At 42.7% G+C, this 26,138-nt stretch overlaps 1 protein-coding gene across 2 annotated transcripts; it reads left to right on the forward strand.

Annotated features, from left to right (window-relative positions):
* Nucleotides 1-23,196: 23,196 nt before the first annotated feature.
* dnajc28 (DnaJ (Hsp40) homolog, subfamily C, member 28) lies at nt 23,197-26,138 on the forward strand. Of its 2 annotated transcripts, none has more exons than XM_085423939.1 (2): nt 23,197-23,225; nt 24,549-26,138. In XM_085423939.1, the coding sequence occupies exon 2, from the start codon at nt 24,562-24,564 to the stop codon at nt 25,711-25,713; it is 1,152 nt and encodes a 383-aa protein (XP_085280065.1). In that variant the 5' UTR covers nt 23,197-23,225; nt 24,549-24,561; the 3' UTR covers nt 25,714-26,138. The 2 variants fall into 2 exon arrangements, with proteins under 2 accessions (XP_085280065.1, XP_085280064.1); XM_085423938.1 differs by having other exon boundaries at nt 23,209-23,295.

Genomic DNA, 26,138 nt, shown 5'->3' on the forward strand with positions numbered 1-26,138 from the left:
AGAAAAGAAAGTGTAGTATCCCCACAGCAGACTCGTCCACAGTTTAATGCTTTTCAGCACAATCTTTATTCATACTTACACTCGGTTGCTGTTACAAACACACACGGCTGCAGCTTTTCAGCCGCCACAACAACAACTCTCAGGATCAGGTACAGATTTTAAAGCTGATGCTGGCAAAGTTAGAAAGGTGCCGGCTGTGAACAACACCTCATCTATCTATTACTTCATTTGCTCTCTTTAGGCTCCACAATGATTGTCTGTCTAGTGTCTGTCGTCCACCTTAAATCCATTCATAACTTATTTAACGTCAGGGTTAATGATCAGAAAACAATTAAGTGTGTAAGGAAAGAATTTAGTCGTTTGTAATCTTAATATTAATGTCTGTGTTTTATTTAACAATATCTATTATTAAACACTTCAGTGAAGAAAATCCTCCTGCCTTCTTTCAGGAAGACAAAAAAACTTCCATTGTTCAGTTTTTGTGACTTGGTTCAAAGATTTTGAATCAACTCTTGATAATTTTTTTTTATTAGGGATAATTATTCTCTTACCTTTGAGTCCTGAGCTGCTCTCTGACAGCCTCTGCACCAGATCAGTTCTCTGCATGTCCCTGAAAACATCAATGGTTACCTCCACAGACTGTTGGCCACATGTTTGCACCATCGCGTTCACTATATGTTTTCTGTTTGTACTCGGTGGGAATTGTGGAAGGCCCCTCTGAAAACATGTGAACTGCAGGAACCACATGAACTCCTTGAGACCCTGATCACTCAAATCCTCCCGTGTTTCTAGAAGCAGATCTTTAACAGCTGCCATTGTTGCAACCTGGAAAATTCAAACATTCATAAAGAAAAATTAAATATTAATGTTTCTGTTGCTGTTTTAAATATTAAAACTAATTAAAGACATTTAAATCATGTTTTCTCTAAAAACTTAAAGATAAAAAGGCCAACATTTATAAAGAAAATATATCATTTCCACACTGAAGAAAATATAATCTGATCAAACATTATTCAGCTTTAAATATTGTTCAGCTTTAAAGTTACTGTGCAACTGTGTAATAAAAATGTGTGCTCACGACTTTGGCCTTGAGAGCGATAAGAAGCGATCGCCTCATCCTGCAGGTGGAAGATATCTGCAAGCGAAGAGGCTAGAACACCCAAGGCCGCTTTCCTTTTATGGAGTTGTTTTTCTGCTAATGCAGCACTTTCCTCACAACCCCCTCCTGTAAGTTTTAGAGAATATATACCCATCCTCACAGCAAATATTAGGAATCTCCTGATGTGAGCTGTGTTGAGAGGTTGTCTCTGTCTCAATAAAAGTTCACTGATTCCCCATCTGCTGCAGGTGTCCGGTTGTCTTCATTCTCCGCCAGCCTGGTTAAGTCAATTCCTCCTTAACATCTAAAAGAACCTATTTAATGAAGGAAGACGGGTTCACTTTGTGTTTAATATTATTCTATTGCTGTTGTTGTTTTTTTTATATCCTTCAATTGGCGTCACGAACAGGATCCGCTCCAGGCCAAACTGGAACGGATGGGAGGAAATCGGCCGTGGTCTGAGTGAACGGAGTTTGGACAAAAGCTGTGTGCACACAAAAACAAGGTAAGCAGACCTTTTATTTCTGCTATATTGAACATTATAAAAATACTTAGTGTCCAAACTCCTAGTAATTCATAACCAAAATTGTCTGGCTTACTTAAGGCTTGTTGAGAATCAGACAAGTGAATAAGAGATAAGTGAATAAGAAATAAGTGAATAAGTGAATAAAGATAAGAGTGAACTGAGGTCTGACCACGGTTGCAGCCGACGGGTTGCTCTCCGGTGTCGGATACATACCTCAGTGCAGGTCTGGGACCTTGAAAGGGTTTATTAGTAACGCCTTTCTAAACAAATTAAAAGGTTAAAGGCCTTGAGAATATTTTTTAGTAATATTCTCTAAACTACAGAAGGGTTAGGAAGGCCCAGAGGACTTTATTAGAAAAGATCCTCTAAAACTTAAAAAGGAGAAGTACTGGTTGGAGTCCAAAGGAGGGGTCCCTTTGATCAATAGGAGAAAACGGATCTCTTCTTAAAACCCCGATGATTTTAGTGTTTTAAATGTTTTGATGTTCTGTTTGATATTGGACACACATAAATACACGCTGAATGCTTGCTGTGGAACACTGGGCAGGACAGTTGGTTCTCCGTTGTTCACAGATTACACAATTAAAGGAACTAGGTTCCTCTTTTGGTTAAAATAATACACCACACATAGAATTTTTTTTTTACACATTTATTACATACATAAGGAGGGTAATGAGTGACTGCAGGTAATGTATGAAGTGTGAATGAGACGTGTGAACAAGGTGACAACCAACTAGCACCCCTATCAGGAAGCTCTAGGCAAGGTTACCCGCCAGACTCCGGTTTGGTAGAAGCCTGGTAACACCTGAAGGGATATTTCAGTGCTGACTCACCTTTAAAGCAGCGCCCCAGCTGTTAGTGCCTAACAGAGGCAGAAACCCAGCTGGCCCAAATTCTCCTTTAAAATCAATAAATAGAACATAAATTACCGGTGTGTGTAAATAAGTTGTATAAATCTGTTAGATCTGAAACTCCTGCTAAAAAACTTCCTCTCTACAACTCTTTTCTCTTCTCTCCCTCTTTCTCTCAGTTGGGATTCTGTGTGTGTATGTGTGCTGGAGAAATAAAAAAAAAAGGAAAAGGGTCTCTCTCTCTGTCTCTGTGAGAGGAAAAAGGTGGGGGCCGAGTGAGCCCGCGGGGCCGAGCGGGTCCGCGGGAGCGAGCGTGTATGCTGTATGAGGAAGAAGGGAGTGAGAGGGAGCGAGTGAAAAGAGTAATCGAGTATTTGGTGATTTTTTTTATTATTTCAGAGGCACTGGGTAAGAGTTTTGACTTTAGCTGTGAGAGTTGTGAAAAGAGCAGGTTTTTCTTTTGTTGTAGACTGTGAGTAATCGGTGTTTTTCTGCCTATTGTGCTGCGTGGAAGACACAGAAGTGTAGAAATGTTTGTGGTTTATCTTTGTTTGACGTTTTATATAGAGTTGGTTGATTCAGGGTGATTTCTCCCGTTTAAGGGAGGAGTTGCATTGTGGTTATGTTAAAGCTTTGCTGTAGGGGTATGTGTGTGATTTTGTGCTGGCTTGGCATGTTTAAATGGATGCATAGAAGTTTGTCAGTGAGAAATTGTTATGGTGGGGTTTTAAAGTTAGTAAAGAGTCAAACAACGCCCACTGTTTTAAAAAGGCCCAAAACATCATAAAAGACACCTCACATCCTGGCCACTCCCTGTTCGAACTGTTGCCCTAAGGCAGACGGTACAGGGCAATCAGAGCAAGGACTAATAGACTCAAACACAGCTGTTATCCAACTGCAATGACACATCTGAATACTACAAAAATGTCCACCATGCCACTCTTGTGTTAATCTATGCACGGTCTGAAGCATGACGGTGGGAATACTTAGTATTTTAAGTATTCTATCTATTTTATTGATTGAATTTTATTGTTTTTTATATTTGATATTACTAGGGATGATGCAATGATCGGGGACCATTCTTAATGTCGTCGGTCTCATGACAATGACAATAAAGTTTTTGATTTTGATTCTGATTCTGAAATACACCCTCCTCAAGAGTTCAATGATTTAGGCAGTTATGTTTATACAAATACTAAATGTATGTTTAGTGTCTTCATACAGGTGTTTTTTCTTAACCTGGAAGCCTGAGTACGGCAGCAGAAGACAGGCCAAGCTTTGGCTATAATTCACGGCTGGACACCAGAGTTGTCCTCACCCCTCCCGGTAAAACAAAAAAGAGAGAATGTAGTTTGAGGCGGGTTTTTCTCGCTGAACTGCTCTGGGTGCTGTGTCCCTGAATCTCACCAGTGTTAACCTCTGGCGGAAGACATGGAGAAAAGGAAAAGATGTTACTGGTAAATCACTGAAACAAATAAAACCACACACAACCAGAGAAAGATATGAGAAGGGTGAGGAACAGACACATGTGCGTGTTAGAGAAATGCCTCGTTTGAGAAAAAGTTAAAGTAACCCATATACAGACGCACCCATACATGCAATGAAGAAACAGCTTACATACATGTGCACGTACATGCAAGGTTAAAGTAGCGACACTTAACATACACCTGTTTTTAAATGATATAGTTTATACATTACTGACAATTAAACGCTTTGGGTTGCAGGACAACAACGTAACGTCAAAAGACAAAGACACTGGTCTGAGGATTAAGTGAGGACACGACAAATTTAGTGGTTAAAAGGGTCGACTTGGGACATGTTTTTGTTGATTGTTTAAGACAAATGACTACTGAATGATAGGAAATTCCTTTTTAGGTTTCTAAACAGGATCTTAAGAATTTTAACACGTACCTGTGTTGTCCTGTCAACTTGAGGGGTTATGAGTTGATTATATGGTGAAAAAAAAAAAAAAAACAAAAACAAAAAAAGGGGGGAGACGAGATCTCGTTGTTTCTCCCCTCTCGGGATAACACAGCCAACACAGCACAGCCAACACAACATCATTTTCCTGTTCGCCTGTTTTGTTTTGTTTTTGTTTTTTCTGAGAGCCGAAGCTGACCTGGACTCCTACCCTCCCCTCTACCATCGTTGCCCTCTCCGCGACCATCTTTGACCCTTTGACCCCTGAAGGCCACAGCAGCTGGACTCACAACAACAACTTGAGGATGTCAACAGTGCTGCAAAAGAGTGATCTCATGCAGCAGAGACGGAGAGCACTAAACCTAAAGCCCGTTTCACTACACGGGGGAAATTCCCAGGCTGCGTCAGCTGACAGAGCTGTGACGAGACGCGCATTAAGCCCGGAGGAAAAGGGACGGTGAGCAGAAGGATGCTGACCTCTGAGAAGAGCCGAACAGCAGAGCTGCAGAAGGCAGAAGCAAAAGGGTCAAGGTACAAGGAGAAGATGCAGGCAGCTGCAACAACGGATGAAAACAGACCCAAAGAGGAGGGGAGGACCCTAGGCCATGCGTCAGGCCGCTGGTTTACCTAAACTACAGAACAGGAAGGTGATGAACACAAACATATACCAACACACGAACACACACTTCTGCATGCGCCTACTTAGAATGAAGGGAAACACACACATGAACACTTATGCACTTGTTGAGGGAGTAAAAACTGATACATACCCATGCACTAAAATCAAAATGTTGATTTAATTTACTAAGAAGTGACACACAATGCTCCAGCTGCTGCAATGAAGAATGCTTTACTGACAAAGGCTCAATGCTGCACACAACAAAGTCAAATACAGAATTTGCTATAATAATAAGCCCAGAGGGCATTTGTGTGGTCTGGGGAGCAGAGTCCGGAGCGGTTTGGTTATGAAAATGATGCCCGTGCGAGATATCTGGGGCTTAAGGCCTCGACTTAATTGTTTACTCTACACTAAAAAGAAAAGAAAACACTCTGAGCAGTGGTGCAGAGTGAAAACGAGGAATTAACAGTGTGAGTTTTATTTCAGAGCGCCACGTCATTGTGATGGAGATTTAATAAAGGAGGAACACACGGACAAAGAAGAAGAGAAGGGGGGGCAGCCCTTGAACGCGATTGCCTGAGGCATTAAAGTTCTGTACTAAATTCTGGTTTCCAGTGTGAGAAAAGTCACGCAGTGCCAGTAGTAGAGCTAGGTTGAGTAATGATGCTAAATTACTGTAAGTAAATCATCGTACACCGTTCAAGTTTCATGATAACGGGGATCTAGACTTTGTTGAACCCTAGGCAATTTGAACAGGTAAAAGTCGAGTGACCAAGTAGCAGTTGAATAAAAGTCATTGAATAAGTGTTGAAATAAACTGGCAGAATTAAGAGAATTAAAACATTTCAAGAGCTCAACTTACTTAATGGTTCAATTTTGTTTCACGAACGCAAAACATATAGGTTTATGAATATGAAAAGGTTGAGGTGGTGTTGATTTGACTCTGTGTAGGTTTAGGTTGGTATTTTTATTGATGGGAAGAATATTCAGTGACAAGTCCTAAGACCCGGGCGTCTGCATTTTGTTTTTGTTATTTTTCATTTTATTTTGTTTTATATTTACTGATTTTTGTTTGTGAATCTTTTCTTTAAGCAGATCTGCACATCGGAAATTACAAGCATTACACGTCGGCGAGAAAATTGTTGTAAGTGAGTTTCTCCGCATTGAAATGGGTTCTGGAGGAAACACTTGTGGGGACAATTAGAAAAGAGAGTCCCTGTTTAAAAAAGGATTCAGCGAGGTAATCCAAACTCAAGTTCTTGTTTCTTTTTGAGATGACGTCATTTTGCTGAGTGTGGAAACTAGATGCGACGACAGGTTTCACTATCAGCAAAGAACGGATGAATGGATGAAAGACTGGGAATAAAAACAAACGGACTGACTGGTAAAAGATGACAAGACTTGACCATGACTCAAGGTTAACCACCTCCACCTAGATAGGATAAAAGGGTGGATGAATTTATGTGGGTTTCTTTTACAGGAGTAGAAGGATGACAAAATATTCGAGGATGAGTGAACCTGTAAATGCCATTTTTGTGTCTTGTGTTGCTTACAGAGGTGACTGCGCAGCGTTACCATTTACATTTTCTTCCCTACAGGGTTACAGTTTTAATGTTTTTCTATTACAGGATTTCTGGGCGGATGTGTGAAGAAACGGTGTTTATGGGTTAGGAGTTGGGGATGCTATTACACTGTATTCTGGTGAGAGTGTTGGGGGAGACACACCCTGTCTTGAAAACTGTGATTCTTTTACAGGAAATGTTTTATAGCACCTATGGAATGAGGATGCCTGACTACGGTCAATGTGCTGCTAATGTTTGCTTTGCTTTGGTGAGAGGGGTGCAGTAGAAAACAGACAAGTGACATGAAAACAAGTAATAATAACAAATAACAAATTTGGGGACAGTTTGACCTAGAGCCCACTAACTGGCCATTAGGGGCTCTCTCTCTCTCTCTCTCTCTCTCTCTCTCTCTCTCTCTCTCTCTCTCTCTCTCTCTCTCTCTCTCTCTCTCTCTCTCTCTCTCTCTCTCTCTCTCTCTTGGAATAACATTGCCCAAAGGGTGAATAAAGCAAATTGTGGCAATAATAGTGATTTAATGATTGGAGAAACCTGAACATGATACTTGTCTGTTGAGCTGAATCGTTTATTACTCTTATGATTTTCCGGTGGGACTATGAAGATTTTTTGGTACAGATTGCAGGTTGTTGCTCTTTAACTCCTAGAACACGCCCTTGGCGAGGTGGGGGGAACTGGACCACCTTTCTCTGCCCCATCATCCTCTATTGGAAGACATCCAAGCTAAGTAAACATGTCTTGGCCCTTTCCCCCTGAAATGACAGGCAGGCAAAGATGTTGCGTCTTTATTTGCTTCCTGGCCCTGGGTCTCATTCCCATTGGCATAATCCTGATCGTGAGGGTGACGAACATTATCGTCTTTCTCTTGTTTAAATGCTTCTAGACTGGTTGTTTCTCTGTGGTGTTTTGTATTAGGTTTGTTATTAATTGTTTCCCTCACCCACTTCCTCTTGAAGGATATATCTGGTTGAACTGTGTCTGGTCGGGTTGTGAGGGTTAAGCGATGTTCTCAGGGTCTCCGGACTTAAGCCTGAGCGAATGTGTACTCCCACCACTGGATATAAATTGTTTTTTTCCACACCCCTTCCTCACGTTTTACCATATTCACTTTTGAATGTCCTTAGCAGTTACCGTTCTGAGTTTATTTTACGGTTGATTTATTCTTTCACATTTTCACGTTTATATCTCTCATTATTATAGTATACTCTGCACTCTCCACATTTTTATCATTACTTATGCTTTTTGGTTGCTAGGTTACAGGAACTGTTAATTTTGTGTCACTACCCTGGTTGCACTAACTCGTTGTATCCGTGTGTGCAGGACAGCTGTTACTGCTTTCATCGGGAACCGAGACTGCTTGCAGCCGACCCCTGGGCAGGGTGGTGCCTGGACTCTTTTCTCCTCATACATATAAAGACAAATGATAAGACCCGAGGAGTTTTTCGAGCCAGGCTTCGACACGTCTCTGTGTTCCTTTGAATGTTACTTATTTTTGTGTGTTGACCCATTTAAGATGGGTCAAAAGGGGGATTTGAAGAAAATATAATCTGATCAAACATTATTCAGCTTTAAATATTGTTCAGCTTTAAAGTTACTGTGCAACTGTGTAATAAAAATGTGTGCTCACGACTTTGGCCTTGAGAGCGATAAGAAGCGATCGCCTCATCCTGCAGGTGGAAGATATCTGCAAGCGAAGAGGCTAGAACACCCAAGGCCGCTTTCCTTTTATGGAGTTGTTTTTCTGCTAATGCAGCACTTTCCTCACAACCCCCTCCTGTAAGTTTTAGAGAATATATACCCATCCTCACAGCAAATATTAGGAATCTCCTGATGTGAGCTGTGTTGAGAGGTTGTCTCTGTCTCAATAAAAGTTCACTGATTCCCCATCTGCTGCAGGTGTCCGGTTGTCTTCATTCTCCGCCAGCCTGGTTAAGTCAATTCCTCCTTAACATCTAAAAGAACCTATTTAATGAAGGAAGACGGGTTCACTTTGTGTTTAATATTATTCTATTGCTGTTGTTGTTTTTTTTATATCCTTCAACACTAAGACATTTTTTGGCATTTCTATGATAATGTGTGATTTTTCTGATGATCACCTAAAACACAGATACATTTAGTAACGAGGGCCTGAGCATTCACAGTGTGAAGACCTTGTTGTGTATTCACTATTATTATTATTGTCTGTGAAGGTTCTCAGTCATCCAGGTCATCGTAGCCCAGTGGTTCCCCCCCTTTGTTTTACAAAATAAATGCGGTTTATTTCACACCTCAAACATTTAGTAAACAATTAAGCAAATACAAATAATCTGCAATAAATTACAGGTAGTAATAAAATAAACTACTTTCTTTTACGCTACGTCCACACCTACACGGGTATTTTTGACAACGCAGCTGTTTCATCCACACGTAAACGGCGTTTTGAATAACTGAAAACGGAGATTCTTTAAAACTCCTTTTATGTGTGGACGAGGAATACAGAGTTGGTCACACAACGTCAAAGGTATGTGCCTTTTTTCACGTCAGCTGTGGCCACGTTATTGTTTACATGAGATGAATTGCAGAATGGCAGATAGAGACACAATACTGTTAATCTGACTGTCTGCAGGTTTTACACAGTTACTGTCCCTCCATTTACAAAGGCAGAGGCGTCACATGTGATTATTTTACATGTAGTTGTTTTTCTTCCTGTGTAATAATATTCAACATTGCTGTCAATACATTTTTCAAAAAATGCCTCTCTGTGCAAAATAGGTTTAAAAACATAAACAGCTGTGGGATCCTGTTTGTCCGTGATTTGAACAGCCCAGCGCTGCTCCCCATAGCTGGACTGGCCATCGGGCATACCGGGAATTTGCCCGGTGGGCCGCTGGCGATTTTTTGTTTTCATGGGCCGATGGATTTTTTTTTTTTTTTAGGAAGGGTATAGGGCTTTGGAGTTGACGTCACGCCGCAATGCATTGTGGGAGCGCGGCACCATTTTCGGGGTCTACGAATCAAATCAAACACACTGTGTTGGAACAACGATTACAAGATGCTTAAAAGCAGCTCAAACGAGAATGGACTGTATAGAGACCGATTGCGTCCAGAGGCGAAGCGGCGGTACTTGGAAATGTGGACCCGTATGAAATACGGCCGTGGAGTAGAAACCCTGAAGACCAACCGCTATTGACGTAGCCTGATATATTTCATACCTTATCTGTGGAGTCAGCGCGTACAAGTCGTCATTCAAACAAAGGTAAGTCAGCTCGAGTACTGCGAGTGAAATGCGTTTGATTTCCCTGCAAACATTCAGATTAGTGCAGCATAAATTCATTCATGAGGGGAAATGACAGTGAGAACATGTGGAGGCTGTTAGAGGGATAACATAGTGAGTTCAGTGCATTGATGTGACATTGTCCTGAAGGATTTAGTTATTCTCTATGGTTAAAGAAATTGCACTAATTTATTAATGTTTATTATAAATAATTCTAATTATACATCTTGCTTCCATATTTGTATCCTGTGTCACTAAAAATACATTTTATTGTAGTTTTATACTTTGATTAATGACCTGCAGAATCTCCTTATCATATTAAGTGATTCATAATTGTCACTTTATGCTTTCTCCATCTCTAAAGTGATGACATCCTTGCATTACATGCTTTAGGTTCATTTTCTGCAGGCAGGTTTCTGACAGAGAACAGACAGATTTAGACTATAACCTGCAGCGTTCTATAGATGGACACATAAAGAAATGCATAATTACATGTATGTGCTAACTTTCTAAACACTTTGTTACATTTATGATAAAGTAGATAAAACACATTTGTGTCGGCCTTGGCTCATAGTTCTTGTCTTTAAATGAACTTTGTCTGTGTGTGTTTCAGGTGCTGCTCTCTCAAAGACTGAATGAACCAGCATTGCAGCCATGGGTCACTGAGAGCATCACAGGGAAGGTTGAAGTCGCCCACTGCACCTGTATGGCCGGAGTCGCAGAGACCTGCACCCACGTCGCTGCTCTTCTGTCTAAAGTAGACGGAACAGTGTTGATCCGTGGCACAAGGACTGTTACAGATGAACCTGCATACTGGGTTTTGCCTGGTAATATGACCAAGATACAGCCAGAGGTTGGCCATAAGATAGACGACTTCTCTTCAGCTGCCCAAAAAAAGGCTCTTGATCAAAACATAAACAGACCATCTGTAGTGACAGGTAAAAGGAGCCGTCCCCAAAACAGAAAAACCCCACCTGCTACTGTGGAGGAGTCGTCACTGCTATAATGCCATGTTTTATCTAGGGGTCTAGATTTATGCCTGTAGTGCACTGCTGTGTAAATAATTTGCATTTACTGAATATGTACTGACTGAGTCCTGCTGTTCAAAAGTTGAATAAAGAAACAAAATAATTTTGCCTTTTTTTTTTATTAAAACCACTTTATAGAACATCACATCAGTAACAGTGTAGAATCCATATCATTTACAGTTTACAAATGACAAAATGTTTACACCAAATCATGAGTGTTTACATGATATCACCCACTACTAACATTACTTTATTTACTGTATCTTTTGAAAAAATAACAGCACAAGACTTAAGAATATTTAACAGGAGCAGAATGGCGGATCGGGCCAAAATCCTTTCCACGCCCACCCCCGTGACATCACGCTCCAAAGCCCTATATATAACGAAAGGTGTTGGATTGGCCAATTGGTCATGATCGACTCTGGGCTGGACCAATTACAGCCGAGGAGGCCGGATGCACCCTCCCCCTTGTTTAGCAATCACGTGATTTTCGCACTTTGCATGCCGGGAACTCGTGGCAAAACAATCCAAGTACCGCATCAAATGCAAGAATTTGCAGCACCGCAAAACGTTCATTCTCCGGTTCCAATACCTTCTTGTTTTTTCTTTGCCGCACAAAAAAGAAATGTACAAAACAAAAGGAGAACAATGCCGGTCCGTACAAAGACAGACTTGACGAAAAGACAAAGAAAAGATACGAGGAAAAATCAGAGTGATCCTTACAGCACACAGAGTGGACAAAAGACGTTAACGTGCTGCCCAACTTTCACCACGCTCAGATTTATAATCATACGGTTCTTGGAGTGAGTGCATACACTCATGAAGTTTAGTAACTTCAGGTCACTGCAACAAGCCCAGGTACAGTTTACCGACGGATGGGTACAGGACCTTGAAATGCACCGTGTAGAACGGAAGACCATCGTACGAACAAAGGTGAGTTTACCAGTCTCACAAATTGTCGTCATAAATACACATTCGTTAAAAGTTTATTAATATAACCTTTGAGCTCAACGGTAATTAATTAGTAGTGGAAATAATTTCTGGTACGCGTTACAGAAATGTAGCAGTGACAATAATACTGTACGCTGTAATCGTACTGGACAATTAGTGATACAAAACAACTGTTTTATCCTGTGAATAAAAGTATATGTTTTTGTCAGTGTACCATAATAACAGAAGCGAAACGCAATATTGTGTCAGGACAATTTACTATTTATGCACAATAAACAAAGGAGCATAGCGCGACAATTTCTGTTCAGCGCCAGACTTGCTTGTAACCTATATCACCAATTATGTTAAGAAAAATGACGTATTAACTACTACAAAACTCTGATCTTTGTGGGAATGCTTGGAGCAGACTAACATGTGAGCTGGAGTGTTCTGGGACGTTATATTTGGTATATCCAGGCCATCCCTCGGCTCTTACTTCGGAAACATGGCTTAAAAATTTCTCTTCAACGACGTAATCCGATAAAAAAAAAAAGATCTCTTTACCCGTCGGCTTCCCGTGGCTGTCATGCGACCGGCTATTGCAGTTAATAATACAACAGCTTCTTGCCATTTTTTGGGTTTCTTTTTATCGCTGTGTAACTGATTTCAATTGAAAGCCTGCGTGCGCTAGTACCTCTTGCCACAAATTCCCAGAGTCCATTGCGGTTTTACCCCTGAATGACATCACATTTCCAATCTTTATCCTGGTGGGCCGGTCTCTAGTCAAAATGCCCGGGCCGATTTTTTGTCCCAGTCCAGCCTTGCTGCTCCCGACGAAGGGGAAACCAATCCTGCAGGGAGACCTACCTCGGCACTTGTGCAGGTGAAGCCAAAGGGAAGATTTGCTTCACCATATTTTCTAGTCTTTGGCTTAGAATGAAGTTGGTTTGGAAACATATTCAGCGATGCTTGATCTCCTGCTTTGCGTTTCTGTAGGCGCCCGTGCTAGCAGTGTCCAAGCGTTTTGTTTTTTCCCCCCCTTTTCATCCCCCCCCCCTGCCATGGCTCTATGCCCCCCCTAGGGGGCGGGCCCCACACTTTGGAAAGGTCTGCGATGCAGGGCTTGGATTCAGCCTCTTGGGAAAAGAAACCCGTTCCATGAAGCTCTGTTTGCACTGTTCTTGAGCCATTCTGAGGACCACATGAGGTTTGGAGGTCTGTACTGACTGACTCTGCAACACATTGGCAACCTCCATGCACTTTGCACCTTAGCATCCAATGACCTCGCTCTGTGAGCGCCCTACCACTTTGAGGCTGGATCGCTATTGGTCTCAATCGCTTTCACTTTTCCATAATCCCAGTAATAGTTGACTGTGGAATATTCAGTAGTGAGGAAATTTCACAAATGCACATCCTATCACAGTCCAAAGCCAGAATTCACTGAGCTCCTGAAAGCGCCCCCTTCTTTCACAAATGTTTGTAGACGCAGTTTGCATGCTTAGATCCTTGGTTTTGTACACATGTGACCATGGAAGTGTTTGGAACGGCTAAATTAGTTGGTGAGTGAATACTTTTGAGAACAAAATGTATTTTTCCAACCAAACCTTTTGTTTCTCCTTCAGTTTCAGAGTGAGTCGGCAGAAAATTAAGAAGACTGCAGCATTGAAGCACTAAAGAAGCTAACTGCACTCCATGAATGTCTGGCAAAGCAAATGAACCACCTGCTAATGAATGACACACACTTGAAATGGCTAACTGAAGCCCGGACAGGCTGGGATCCCCAGAAGGGACCAGTTACATCCAACTAACGGCAAATAACCTGCCTCCGCACAACATGGAAGCTCTTGTCAATCATCACAGCAGCTAAAATGAACAAACATATGGTTCAATACATGAGCAGGGCCCGGAAAGAAATGATCAGAAACACTGGAGGTGCAAAACACCAGATCTGGTAGATGCAACAGTCGCTCGAGACTGCAAGACCAGACTGACCAACCTGTGGACTGCCTGGATTGACTAAACAAACACCTTAAGAGTCAATGCCCACACATGGATCCTAGAATATCTGGAACTATACAAGATCACACACACTAAGAGCCCTCATCGAGGATTCAGTGGGTATGTGACGAACAACACTAGAGGCCGACTTCAAGATAATTACACAAGTCAGCATCAAGTGCAGGATTTACAAAGGAGCTCTATCCCCACTGCTGTTCTGCATAAACCTGAACCCCGTCAGTGAGATCATTAAGACTCACTATCCACACCTTTAGGATCTATAGCGACAAGATCATGATGTCATTCTTACTGGAGAAGTGTAGTCGGATGGTAACGAGAGTGAAGGAAGGACAGAAAAAGTGGCTAATATCAAAAAATCCTTTCAATGGCAGACAAAGCTTGACTGAAGGACAGCACAGAGGCACCAATCATCACAGCACAGGAGCAAGTCCTCAGCAGAAAGTCCACAGAGGCTGGGGTCTATCACAGCAGACAAGACCAGCTGTGTGAAGATGCCCCAGAGACAATCCAGGACATAACAGCAGGGTGCAAGATGCTAGCAGGCAGGGCATACATGGAACGCCATAACCAAGTGGCCGGCATAGTGTACAGAAACATCTGCGCTGAGTATGACCTGGAAGTCCCGAGGTCACAGTTCTGCAGCAGTATATACATATGAACAGTATTAACAGACAAAAATATATAAAATGTACAAATATACAAATCAGTCCATTTGTTCACTTTATTAGTTTGGTTTGCAGTTTTCTTCAGTAATATAATTCAATAATCATTTTATTTAAACCTAACACTGATATTATGATGCGCATAATAGCATTGTGTGGTTTTTCTAAAAATGTTTTCTGTTATATTAATTATGTTTCTCTTTCTTTGAGTTTCCTGTTTTGGGCGGTGGCTGTTTCCTGTCTGGGAAAAAGGTGCAAGTGAGGACTGTGGCTGTGTCCCAATTCAGGGTCTGCACGCTTGAAGTACGCGCACTACGTACGGTGCGTACTATAAGTACGAGAAGTGCTGAAGTGAGAGGCTTGTGAAATGGGACGGTCTAGCCTTCGTTGCGCTGTTCAGGTTGCCTAGCAACCATGATACTAACTGCAAGACACGTTACATACAGCATTGTTTGACAGAAATGAAGGAGAAAAATGTTTTGTTGGTCATGACATCACTTTGATTAGTTGAGTATCTGAGGCTGAAACCACAGGACTGTAAAGCATGGTTGTTGGGCTTCATTTCTGTACTGAACAGTCATTTAAGATTAGTTAGTAAATAACAATTAGTTAATGCTGTTCATGAGACTAAAATCATCTCACTGTGTAATGTAAATATAATATGGACAATATTATAGTATTGTCAGATGTGTGTGTGTATATATATATATATATATATATATATATATATATATATATATATATATATATATATATATATATATATATATATATATATATGTATATATACATATGTATAGCAGCTGTGGACATATACACAGCTGTCCATACCTGAGGCCTTGGAAACTGCCAAGCAAAGACTCACAGCCTTGGCCAGCCGCTTGAGGAGGTACACCAGAGAGATAGAAGGCAGGAGAATAAACCAGCTGTTCTCCACAGAACCAGCAAAGGTGTACTCTCAGTGGCAAGGGAACAATAAGAGAGAGAGAGAAAAGGGTCTCCAGTATGAAGAGTTGGACAGCACCAGGGCCCGACATGGTTCACGCCTACTGGCTGAAGAAGCTGACTGCACTCCACGAGCGTCTGGCAGCACAAATGAACCAGCTGCTAGTTAAAGAGAGACACCCGGAATGGCTAACTGAAGGCCGGACGGTCCTGATCCCCAAGGACCCCAAGAAGGGACCGGTCCCCTCAAACTACCGACCAATAACCTGCCTCAGTACTACATGGAAGCTCCTGTCAGGCATCATATCGGCTAAGATGAACAGGCACATGGGTCAATACATGAGCGGGACACAGAAAGGAATTGGCAAGAATACCAGAGGCGCAAAACACCAGCTACTGGTAGACAGAACAGTCAGCCGAGACTGCAAGACCAGACTGACCAACCTGTGCACTGCCTGGATTGATTACAAGAAGGCCTATGACTCAATGACCCACAGCTGGATACTGGAATGCCTAGAATTGTACAAGATCAATGGGACCCTAAGAGCCTTCATCAGGAACTCAATGGGGATGTGGCGTACAACACTAGAGGCCAACTCCAAGCCCATAGCACAAGTCACCATCAAGTGCGGGATCTACCAAGGAGATGCTCTGTCCCCACTGCTGTTCTGCATAGGCCTGAACCCCCTCAGTGAGATCATTAACAAGACTGGCTACGGATACCGACTACGGAACGGAGCAGTTGTCAGCCACCTCCTGTACATGGATGACATCAAGCTGTATGCCAAGAGTGAACGAGACATCGATTCACTGATCCACACCACCAGGATATACAGCAATGACATTGGATGTCGTTCGGACTGGAGAAGTGTAGTCGGATGGTAACAAAGAGAGGGAAGGTAGTCAGAACTGAGGGGATTGAACTACCAGAAGGCAACATTGCAGACATAGAGGACAGTTACAAGTACTTGGGGATCCCGCAGGCGAATGGGAACCATGAAGAGGCCGCTAGAAAAGCTGCAACCACCAAGTACCTGCAGAGGGTCAGGCAAGTCCTGAGGAGTCAGCTGAATGGTAAGAACAAGATCAACACGTACGCCCTGCCCGTGATCAGGTACCCTGCTGGGGTAATAGGCTGGCCAAAGGAGGAGATAGAAGCCACTGACATAAAGACAAGAAAGCTCCTTACCATGCATGGAGGGTTTCACCCCAAGTCCAGCACCCTGAGGCTGTACGCTAAGCGGAAGGAAGGGGGCCGGGGACTGGTGAGTGTAAGCACCACAGTCCAGGATGAGACAAGGAACATCCAAGAATACATTGGGAAGATGGCCCCAACTGACCGAGTGCTCAGTGAATACCTCAGGCAGCAGAAACCCAAGAAAGAGGAGGGAGACGAGGAACCATCATGGAAGGACAGGCCCCTGCACGGTATGTACCACCGGCAGATAGAGGAGGTGGCTGATATCCAGAAATCCTACCAGTGGCTGGACAAAGCTGGACTGAAAGACAGCACAGAGGCACTAATCATGGCAGCACAAGAACAAGCTCTGAGTACAAGATCCATAGAGGCTGGGGTCTATCACACCAGGCAAGACCCCAGGTGCAGGCTGTGTAAAGATGCCCCAGAGACAATCCAGCACATAACAGCAGGGTGCAAGATGCTAGCAGGCAAGGCATACATGGAACGCCATAACCAAGTGGCCGGCATAGTGTACAGGAACATCTGTGCCGAGTATAACCTGGAAGTCCCGAGGTCAAAATGGGAGATGCCCCCAAGGGTGGTGGAGAATGACCGAGCTAAGATCCTGTGGGACTTCCAGATACAGACGGACAAAATGGTGGTGGCTAACCAACCGGACATAGTGGTGGTAGACAAACAGAAGAAGACGGCCGTAGTGATCGATGTAGCGGTTCCGAATGACAGCAATATCAGGAAGAAGGAACACGAGAAGCTGGAGAAATACCAAGGGCTCAGAGAAGAGCTCGAGAGGATGTGGAGGGTGAAGGTAATGGTGGTCCCCGTGGTAATCGGAGCACTAGGTGCGGTGACTCCCAAGCTAGGCGAGTGGCTCCAGCAGATCCCGGGAACAACATCGGAGATCTCTGTCCAGAAGAGCGCAGTCCTGGGAACAGCTAAGATACTGCGCAGGACCCTCAAGCTCCCAGGCCTCTGGTAGAGGACCCGAGCTTGAAGGATAAACCGCCCGCATGGGCGTGCTGGGTGTTTTTTTTTTTTATTATTATATTACAGCAGTGAGCTTGAACTCTGGCTCAAAGATTCAAGTTGCAGTTACTTATATTTCCTATCACCTTAAATCTTCACTCAAAGACAAGTATCTTTGACAGTGTATATATAGATGTATTATGCATAAGAGACAAATCTTGTTCTTTTAATTTGTTGGCATTACTACATTTGGCTCAATGCTTACATATATGTGTAAAAAGGAAAATGTAGGAGCTGTGATAAGTGTGTCTGATAGAATGAAGAGTCGACTGATATATGAAATATTCCTTTATTGGGTGAGAAAATCAGACCATGTCATAACTGCTTTAAGTCACACAGAATAGATATCAGAGCCTTAAACAAGCTGACTTCTGCTAAATGGGTCAAACTGGGCAGAAAGTCTACAAACACATAACATCCTTATAGAATATGATGTAACACTATAGATCAACTTAGCTCAGAATATATAAAGCATATAAACAATTACAGCAATATGATGCAAAAAACACAGCAGCTGCTGATCCAAAATACTCAAAGCTTCATAGAACTGAAACCAACATTTATTTTTAGCTCCATCCTGCTGCTGATACATACTTTAGGTGTCTGAACATTAAACTTGTTCAGTGTGCCCCTGCACGGTATGTACCACCTTTCATAGTGTGTAACTTGAAGGCCCTGAGTACTTTCTCCCACACTGAAAACACTGGGATGATCACATTATTTGAACATTACCTAATAAGACTGATTCAGCACAGACAGTTATGTTAAACTTTCCTAGCAGTCCTTCACAAACAGGGAACAGTCTGTCTATTCTCTCCATCTGTCAGCTGCTGCTGGCTCTTCCTCCTCCTCTTCCTCACACACTGCTGAGTTTGTCCTGGTGGATCATCAGGGCTGCAAAGCCTCACAGATGATGTGCAGCAGTGGGTCCCTCAGTCTGTCCTCACTCTGGACACTTGCAGTCGTCACACATGGAAATCAAATGTGTGATAAGCTGCAGGATTCAAACACAAGTGTAACTTATAAACACACGTTCATACTTTTATTCCACAATCAGAGAGAAAGAAACAGAGAGAGAGTGCAGGACAGACAGACAGGTGACAGTCTCAGGTGTACACACTGCTACACAACAGCACCAGAGAAGCAGGATTTAGTGTTTGTGTTATTACGAGTGTAAACAAGAAGAGTCCCAGATGGTGCAGTGGACACATGTGTGACTGCTGTGATTAAAGCATCTTTCTTTCAGCTTAACGAGTGAACCGTCAGCTCGTTCAAACACACGTTAAAGACCGTTTGGCTCGACACCACCGAACAGAGGCAGCAATATAACATAGCTAACATTAACAGTGCAGTGAATCCTGCTTGTGCCGTGATGTTCAGGACTGCAAACCGAGCAGCATCACTGACTTTCAGCTTGTTGTGTTTGTGGATATATGACTGACTTTAATTATCCACAAAATCATCACATTCTCTGTAAGATTAAGGTCAACTATATATATATTTAGAAGTAGAGGCTTTAAAACCATGTTAACGCTGAAAGTACAAACATCACTAATGTGACATTAGTGATGTCACACAACTTTGCCGACATGTGGGAACAGTAATGTTTTAATGTTCTTCGTTATTAAACATTCGCACATAAATAAGTGACATGATGTTCAGTACTTTTGACAGTTCACTCTTCGGCCGCTCCCTTCTGCCGTATTTTGCAGCAAAATTATCCACACCCACTGCCGCGCTATGAATTGTGGGATATATGGGACCACGAAGCGTGCACCGGACCACGCTTGATATTTGGGGAAATCGACGGCGCATTTGGAGTATGCATTTGAAGCACACTTCGAATTGGGACAGCCGTCGTCGCGTGGCGGTGACGTAATCGCACTTGAAATGCGTACTTCAAGACCCTGAATTGGGACACAGCCTGTGAGAACAAAATGCCTGCTTAGCAGGAACAACCATGTGCTTATCAGGAACAGGGGTGTTTTAGGTTTACTTATGTTATTCTGTGCTTAGTTAATATTAGTGTGTTTTTGTTTTCCCCCTATTGTGGGTAAATGGGTTGGCCAAACCACTATAAAAGCTACCCTCTTATATATTTGTAATTAGGCCAGTTTGTGGGTTAAGTTGTTTCCACTTTGTTTGTCTAAGTTTCTGGAAATGACTTTTTGTAGAGTTATATTTAGTTGACCTCTTTTCTGGGCCTGCTAATTATGTTTTTTGAATTTTGTCTTTTGAACCTTTTTGAGGGTAAAATAAAGAAAACCCTTTTTGAAGACATTTTTTTCCTGTGTCCTCTATGCCTTGGCTGCGTGGTCCCTCACACTGACTGAAAACACACTCTTGCCCATAATGAATGAAATGTTTCTATTTACCTGCATGGCTGCTGTAGCTATGGTACATGGAGCACAGGTTTGGTACTGCTGCCTGGAGAAAGAATAAATTGCCTTTTCAGCAGTCATTAGTATCTGACTGGACACTTGTGAAACAGAAACTGGATGAGTATGTATCTGGAATAGAGAAGTCTGAAATTCTCTGCCAACACAGAGGAGATTCTCAGGAGGTGCCACCAACGGCTACACCTCCTTAGGAAACTAAACTCCTTTGGAGTCAGCACAGCCATCATGATGACTTTCTACTATGCCTTCCTGGAAAGCATCATGACCTTCTCCATCACCTGCTGTACAGGAACAGACTGCAGCACACGGCATCACTGTGCTCTAAAATCATCTGTCACGGTTCTGGGTCGGTTCGACCCAGCATTTTGAGTTCATTATGTTTTGGTTTATTCTTGAATGATTGCTTTGTTACCTTTGTGAATTGTTGGTTAATTATTTGAATTCTATGTTTCTGTTTATTCATGTTAAAGGATTTGTTCTTCGGTTGTGTCTCACGTTTAGTTTAGTTCAGGTTCCATGTGTTATATTCTGTCTGTCTCTCAGTGTCGAGTCTGCGTCTTTGTGTAGTGTTTTCTTGTTTCCTGTTTTATTGTGAAGGTCTGCGTCTCATGTGTGTTCAGTTTTACCTCCCATGTCTCGTCTCGTTAATTACTCCCACCTGTGTGTAATCTCCCTTTGTTTCTCTGTGTGTATTTAAGTCGCATCTTCTGTCATTGTGGTTGCTGGTCTGTCTGTGTATCCATCATGTCTTACGCATGTGGTTTTTTCCATGCTGTCAACCGTCGTCTGCCTCTGCTCGCTCTCGTTCAGGTTCGTGTTCAGTAGTCAGTTTGTTCCCAGTATAGTTTAGTCCTTCCTCCGTTTGCCACTTGTCCATTTTTATTTTGTGTTTAATAAACCACCCTCACACCTTTACAAGTGCCTGCGTTTGGATCCTCCTTTATTACTTCCACGCGGCTCATCTCATCGGCCTGCCTGTCAGAACTCTGGCAGGTTTTCAGCCAACAGGCCCAAAGACAGGCAGCCAAAATCCTCAACGACCCCTCTCACATTCTTCACCCTGCATTTCAATGGCTCCCCTCTGGGCGACGCCTCTGCTGCATTTCCTGCAGGACTGAGAGGAGGAGGAGCGCCACCTTTGTCCCCAAAGCCACTCTGCTTTTTAACTCCAGCCGATAAGAACATTTCCCACAACAGAAACATAAACTACAGTCTTCTTATTCTACTGACACTTTATTCATTTTTAGTCACTTACAATTATTTATTCACCTTTAGTCACTTTCATTTTAAAACTGTATATTCTGTGTATTTATTATTTCACTCCTATGTCCTTATCTTCAACGTATGCTGCACGGTTGTTTGTTAATTGCCCCTTGGGGATAAATAAAGTCTTCTGATTCTGATGAACTTGAGATCAAGTCTCATCCTTCTTATAACGTCCTTAATGACAAACCAGAGCATCAGTGTCACAGTACCTGCTGAAATCTATCAGAATTCATATGCTCCCCATAATTTATGTAAAATATTTGTGAAAACTTTTTCTCAGTCTAGAATGCATGCATTAGCCATGGCATAAGCACGTCTGACCTTAATATAGTTTTCTTCCATCACATTTTGTATCCTAGTCTGAAAAGCAGGCCCCAGAAAGTCTGCTTCTGTTCATCGGCACAAAGCTTCAACTAAATGAAAGATGAGGGCTGCTTCCTCTCAAATGGACTGTCACTAAAACAACCTGACCTCTGACCGTGTGGTAACCAAGCAGCAAGAAACCAAAAATATTTGTATTTGTAATGTACTCTGCTCTAATTATTAATTAAAACATGCTCTCCACATGAAAAACAACAACAGAGAAGGTGAGGAGTGAGTGAAACTACACAAAGTTACAGTGGATAAAAAAGCCTCATCGGTCGATCTTTCATTTATAATTATATCCCAATAACATCAGCAATGCAAGAACACAAGAACACTCATGCTCTGACTTAACATGAACCTAAAAACCAGCAGCTCTTTATATAACTTATAATTATAAACTATTCTCAATTACATTAGTTAAAAAGTGACTTAATCCTTGCTTACCTTTGAGGACTCATCTCAAATTTGTCCACCTGGTAAATCATTCTTGCTGCGTGAGCAGGAGCTTGTCTGTGGTTTAATGCAACGTATTTTTTCTCAGTGTGAGAAACTAGTTCCATCTAGCTCTCTCTCTCGCTCTCTCTGATCTTTCTGGGGTTTATTTTAAGGTTTGTAAAAAAAAAAGTGCCTATAGCCGTGCCCCTTGGCCTCTTTTGGCACTGTTATTTGGGGCTGATCCTCAAATCTGATGTCTCCTTTTAATCAACATTTTCACTCCCCAAAACAGCAGCTGCAGAAACAGAATTTAAATAATAGGCTTTTTCATTAACTTTCAGTAAAAAGCTCCACATCACATTCTCAGATATGCATTCACAAACTAACCAGACGTATATTTCTTCTTTCTGGTTGTAACTCATTAAAGATATTGTAAATCATATGCAGTGTGTGTCTTCATTTACTAATTGTTTGTCATTGGACAGGAAGACCTGTGGTTTGCTGGAGCAGCAACGAGAAGCAGAAATGTAGCACATAATGTTTAACAACTAAGAACAGGAAACATAAGGGGACTATCCAAACCCAATTTTATTCCTTCCTAGTTAAATTTACCCTTTTTAATTTTCATATTTATTTCCTATCTTATTCATAGCCTTTTCTTTTTTCTTTAGGTCACGAGCAGTTGTGTAAGCATTTCACTGCATATTGTGCATATCGTGTATGACTGTGTATGTGACAAATAAAATTTGAACTTGAATTTGAACTCAGTTTATTGGGTTAACTTTATTCGTTTGATAAATTTCATCATGTTTTTGATAGAATGCTTCACTGTAATTAAAAATAAATGCATTTTAATTCTGACACATTATAGTGCGTAAGTGTTTTGTTTTTTTTTCTTAAAGCAGAGCAGGTCGTTTAGTTCCACAGCCTTTCATAGAGAAGTGTCCCCCTGCTGGCCGCTGGCTGAACTGCAGCCACTTACTGTACAATAACACGAAGGCGCTGCTGGTCGTCTCTGGGTCGACAGAGGGCGCTATCGCAGGTGAATACAGAGACGTCGTAACCTTTGAGGAAGCAGAAGAAGATCCACTGCTAACAACAAACAGGTGACCTGTCTTCTCTCTGTGCGAGGCCGTGGGTCATGCAGTGTTATAACGTGTTCTGGTGAATAAACAGGTCTGGTTTTACGTTCAGTTTTGGGGTCTAAATGTTTTAAATCAGTCTCCATTAACTCGATGTTAGTTGTAAAACAGCAGCTAGCAGTCATTCTGGCTGGTAGCCTCTCCTCCTCCGCACACTGATCTCAGCTGTTGGCTGACAGAAGACTTCGAGCTGCTCTAAACTATTAAATAACGGCTAATTTGCATTTTGTGCTCACTTGTGAGGACCTCCCGTTCTGGTTAACACCTCCAACACTGTTATAAGGATTCAGAGGCTGCAGTGGAAGTGCTAAGACCAGTGCATGCTGTCTTTGTTTAATTATGAATATATGCAGAGTTAGGAAGTTTTACAGCACTCTTTGTATTTATGCATGTATATTGTATAAAGTATGTTAGAGTTATATGAATGGCCTCGTTTAGGGTGGTATCATCCAACATCCGTCAGTTTCACTGTATCATTTCTGCATATGTGGCCTTTATATTATTTCTCTGCCAGATTTAAATAGACAATCTTAATAAAATAAACTCATACAACCAATGCAATAAACGCAACATCGAGCCCTTCTTTCAGGTGAAGCTGTGATGTTATTTCCTGTTACAGCTGTTTTCAGACACAGTAAAGATCTTGTTCACAAACATTAGTGAAGTGCGGCTTTGAAACAAACTCCATGTAGACTCTCGACGTTTGTGGCAGGCTTGTGTTTGGGTAAAAACGCATCTATAACTGAGTAACTCATTGCCTCACCAGAAGTCTGAAATATGAAGCAGGATTGTGGCTCATCCAGGTAACGTCAGCGTTTAGCTCGGTTGTCAGTGTTACAAAGGTGGTTCATTTGTTTCTCATGTGCATCACCATAACCTGTAGATCTGCTCCAGACAAGGTGGTGATCCAGGTGAACAAGCACCAAATCACTGAAACATAGCGTCAGCCATGTAACCCAAATCCAAATATATGCAGAAATAAATGAGTTTTTTAATTGAATTGAACTAATTGAATTATATCATTATTAATTAAATAGTTCTTACTGATTTGAATCGATTGGCATTTTTAGGTAATTATTTAAAACTCACTTTTTCAACAACACTTTCAGCTTCTAGAGTTCTTTTGTAAAGTGTCTCTGAGTTTCTTGAAAGGTGCTTTACAAATCTAAATTATTATGACTTATTATTCTTAACAGCAGTAGCCCTCATTATTCTTCACTCTGAACCCTGGTGACAGTACACAGCCACAACATGCTCAACGTGTAACTGAACCTTCTGTGTCAGCAGGAGTGTGCTGGAGATGAGTTTCACTCTCCGCCTCCTGGTTTCCTGCGGCGACTGCTATCATGGACGCCTTCTGCTCATCTGGTCTCAGTCGGTCCGATCGCTGAGCTCTGGTCCTCGAATCAGCCGCAGCCTGCGGGAGAGCTACCGGCTTCTGCAGCTGCCTGACGAGGGCAGCAGCAGTCCTGTGCAGGTGAAAGAGGCCTACCTGCGTCTCGCCAAGCTCTACCACCCTGACTCAGGGGTGCCAACTGCAGACGCGGTGCTGTTTGCACGGGTCGAGGAGGCGTACCGTGCCGTGCTGGCGCATCAGAGCAAAGTCAAGCAGCTGAGCGGAGAGAAGGAAGCTGAAGCTGAAGATGAGGATAAGTCCAGAGGTGCAGCACTCCAGCACAGACACTACCTCAGCTACGAGGGCGTGGGCACAGGCACGCCCAGCCAGCGCGAGCGTCAGTACCGTCAGATTCGTGTCGACCGGGCATCCGAGCAGGTTTTAAACTACCGACAGCAGGAGCACGAGAGGGCGGCGGCGGGCGAGGGGGCGCTGGTGGAACGAGACATGCGCCAGCGTAGCCGCAAAATCAAGATCACCCAGGCAGTGGAGCGGCTCGTGGAGGATCTGATTCAGGAGTCGATGGCCCGCGGAGACTTCAGGAACCTGAGCGGCGCCGGAAAACCCCTCAACAAGTTTGAGCACAATCCCTACACCGACCCCATGACCCACAACCTGAACCGCATCCTCGTAGACAACGGTTACCAGCCCCCTTGGGTTGTCACGCAGCGCGACATCAGAGAGGCCACCGCTCAGATCCGAAACAGGCTGCTGGACGGGCAGGCCCGGCTCAGTGACCCCGTGACTCCCAGAGAAAGCCGGGAGTGGGAGGAGCTGTGTGCGTCAGTGGAGGAGGAGCTAGTCAAACTGAACAAGCTGGTAGACAATTATAACCTGATCGTGCCGATGCTCAGCATGCAGATGGTTCACTTCAGTTTGTCCCGAGAGATCGAGTGTGCCGTGAAAGGAGCTCGCCAACGCCGACTGCAGCAGCAAACGGAGAGAGAGAGGGAGCGCGAGAGGAGGAAGGAGGAGAAGAAACGAGCCAACGCCGCAGCGATGACGAAGAACAGAAAACACGGACTCGTGTCGTGGATGCAGAATTTGCTCCGATAAAAAAACAACAACAATTATGTTTTTTAATTTAACCAGCACCAAAGGTCTGCCCGAAGGCACTGAAGCTACATCTGAGTTATTCAATTCTTACAGTAATTTCAGTGGTCACCAGGACATAAACACTGCATGTGTCAAATCAGCTGACTCTGCCCCAAAAAAGCATTTAAAATCTTTAATTTTCCCTGGAAGTTATGTTTCTAACATCAGCTTTGCTGTTGGATGGTTTCCCATAGATTTCTGTTCAGAGGCCTGAAGTACAAAGCATCTTCAGGTAGAACGTCACATCAGGTCGTGGTTATACTGGTTATACTGGGAAAAACAGAACATAAAAACCCTCATTCACTGACCAATCAGATACTTTGGTTTGAAGGATTTTAAACTGTTTCTGAATTAAAAAGTTCACCATGAGTACTTTAACTCATTCA

The sequence above is a fragment of the Rhamphochromis longiceps genome, linkage group LG11, assembly GCF_057381845.1.
Source record: "Rhamphochromis longiceps isolate RC_006_pf linkage group LG11, R_longiceps_female_GT1.1, whole genome shotgun sequence".
Classification (NCBI taxonomy): domain Eukaryota; kingdom Metazoa; phylum Chordata; class Actinopteri; order Cichliformes; family Cichlidae; genus Rhamphochromis; species Rhamphochromis longiceps.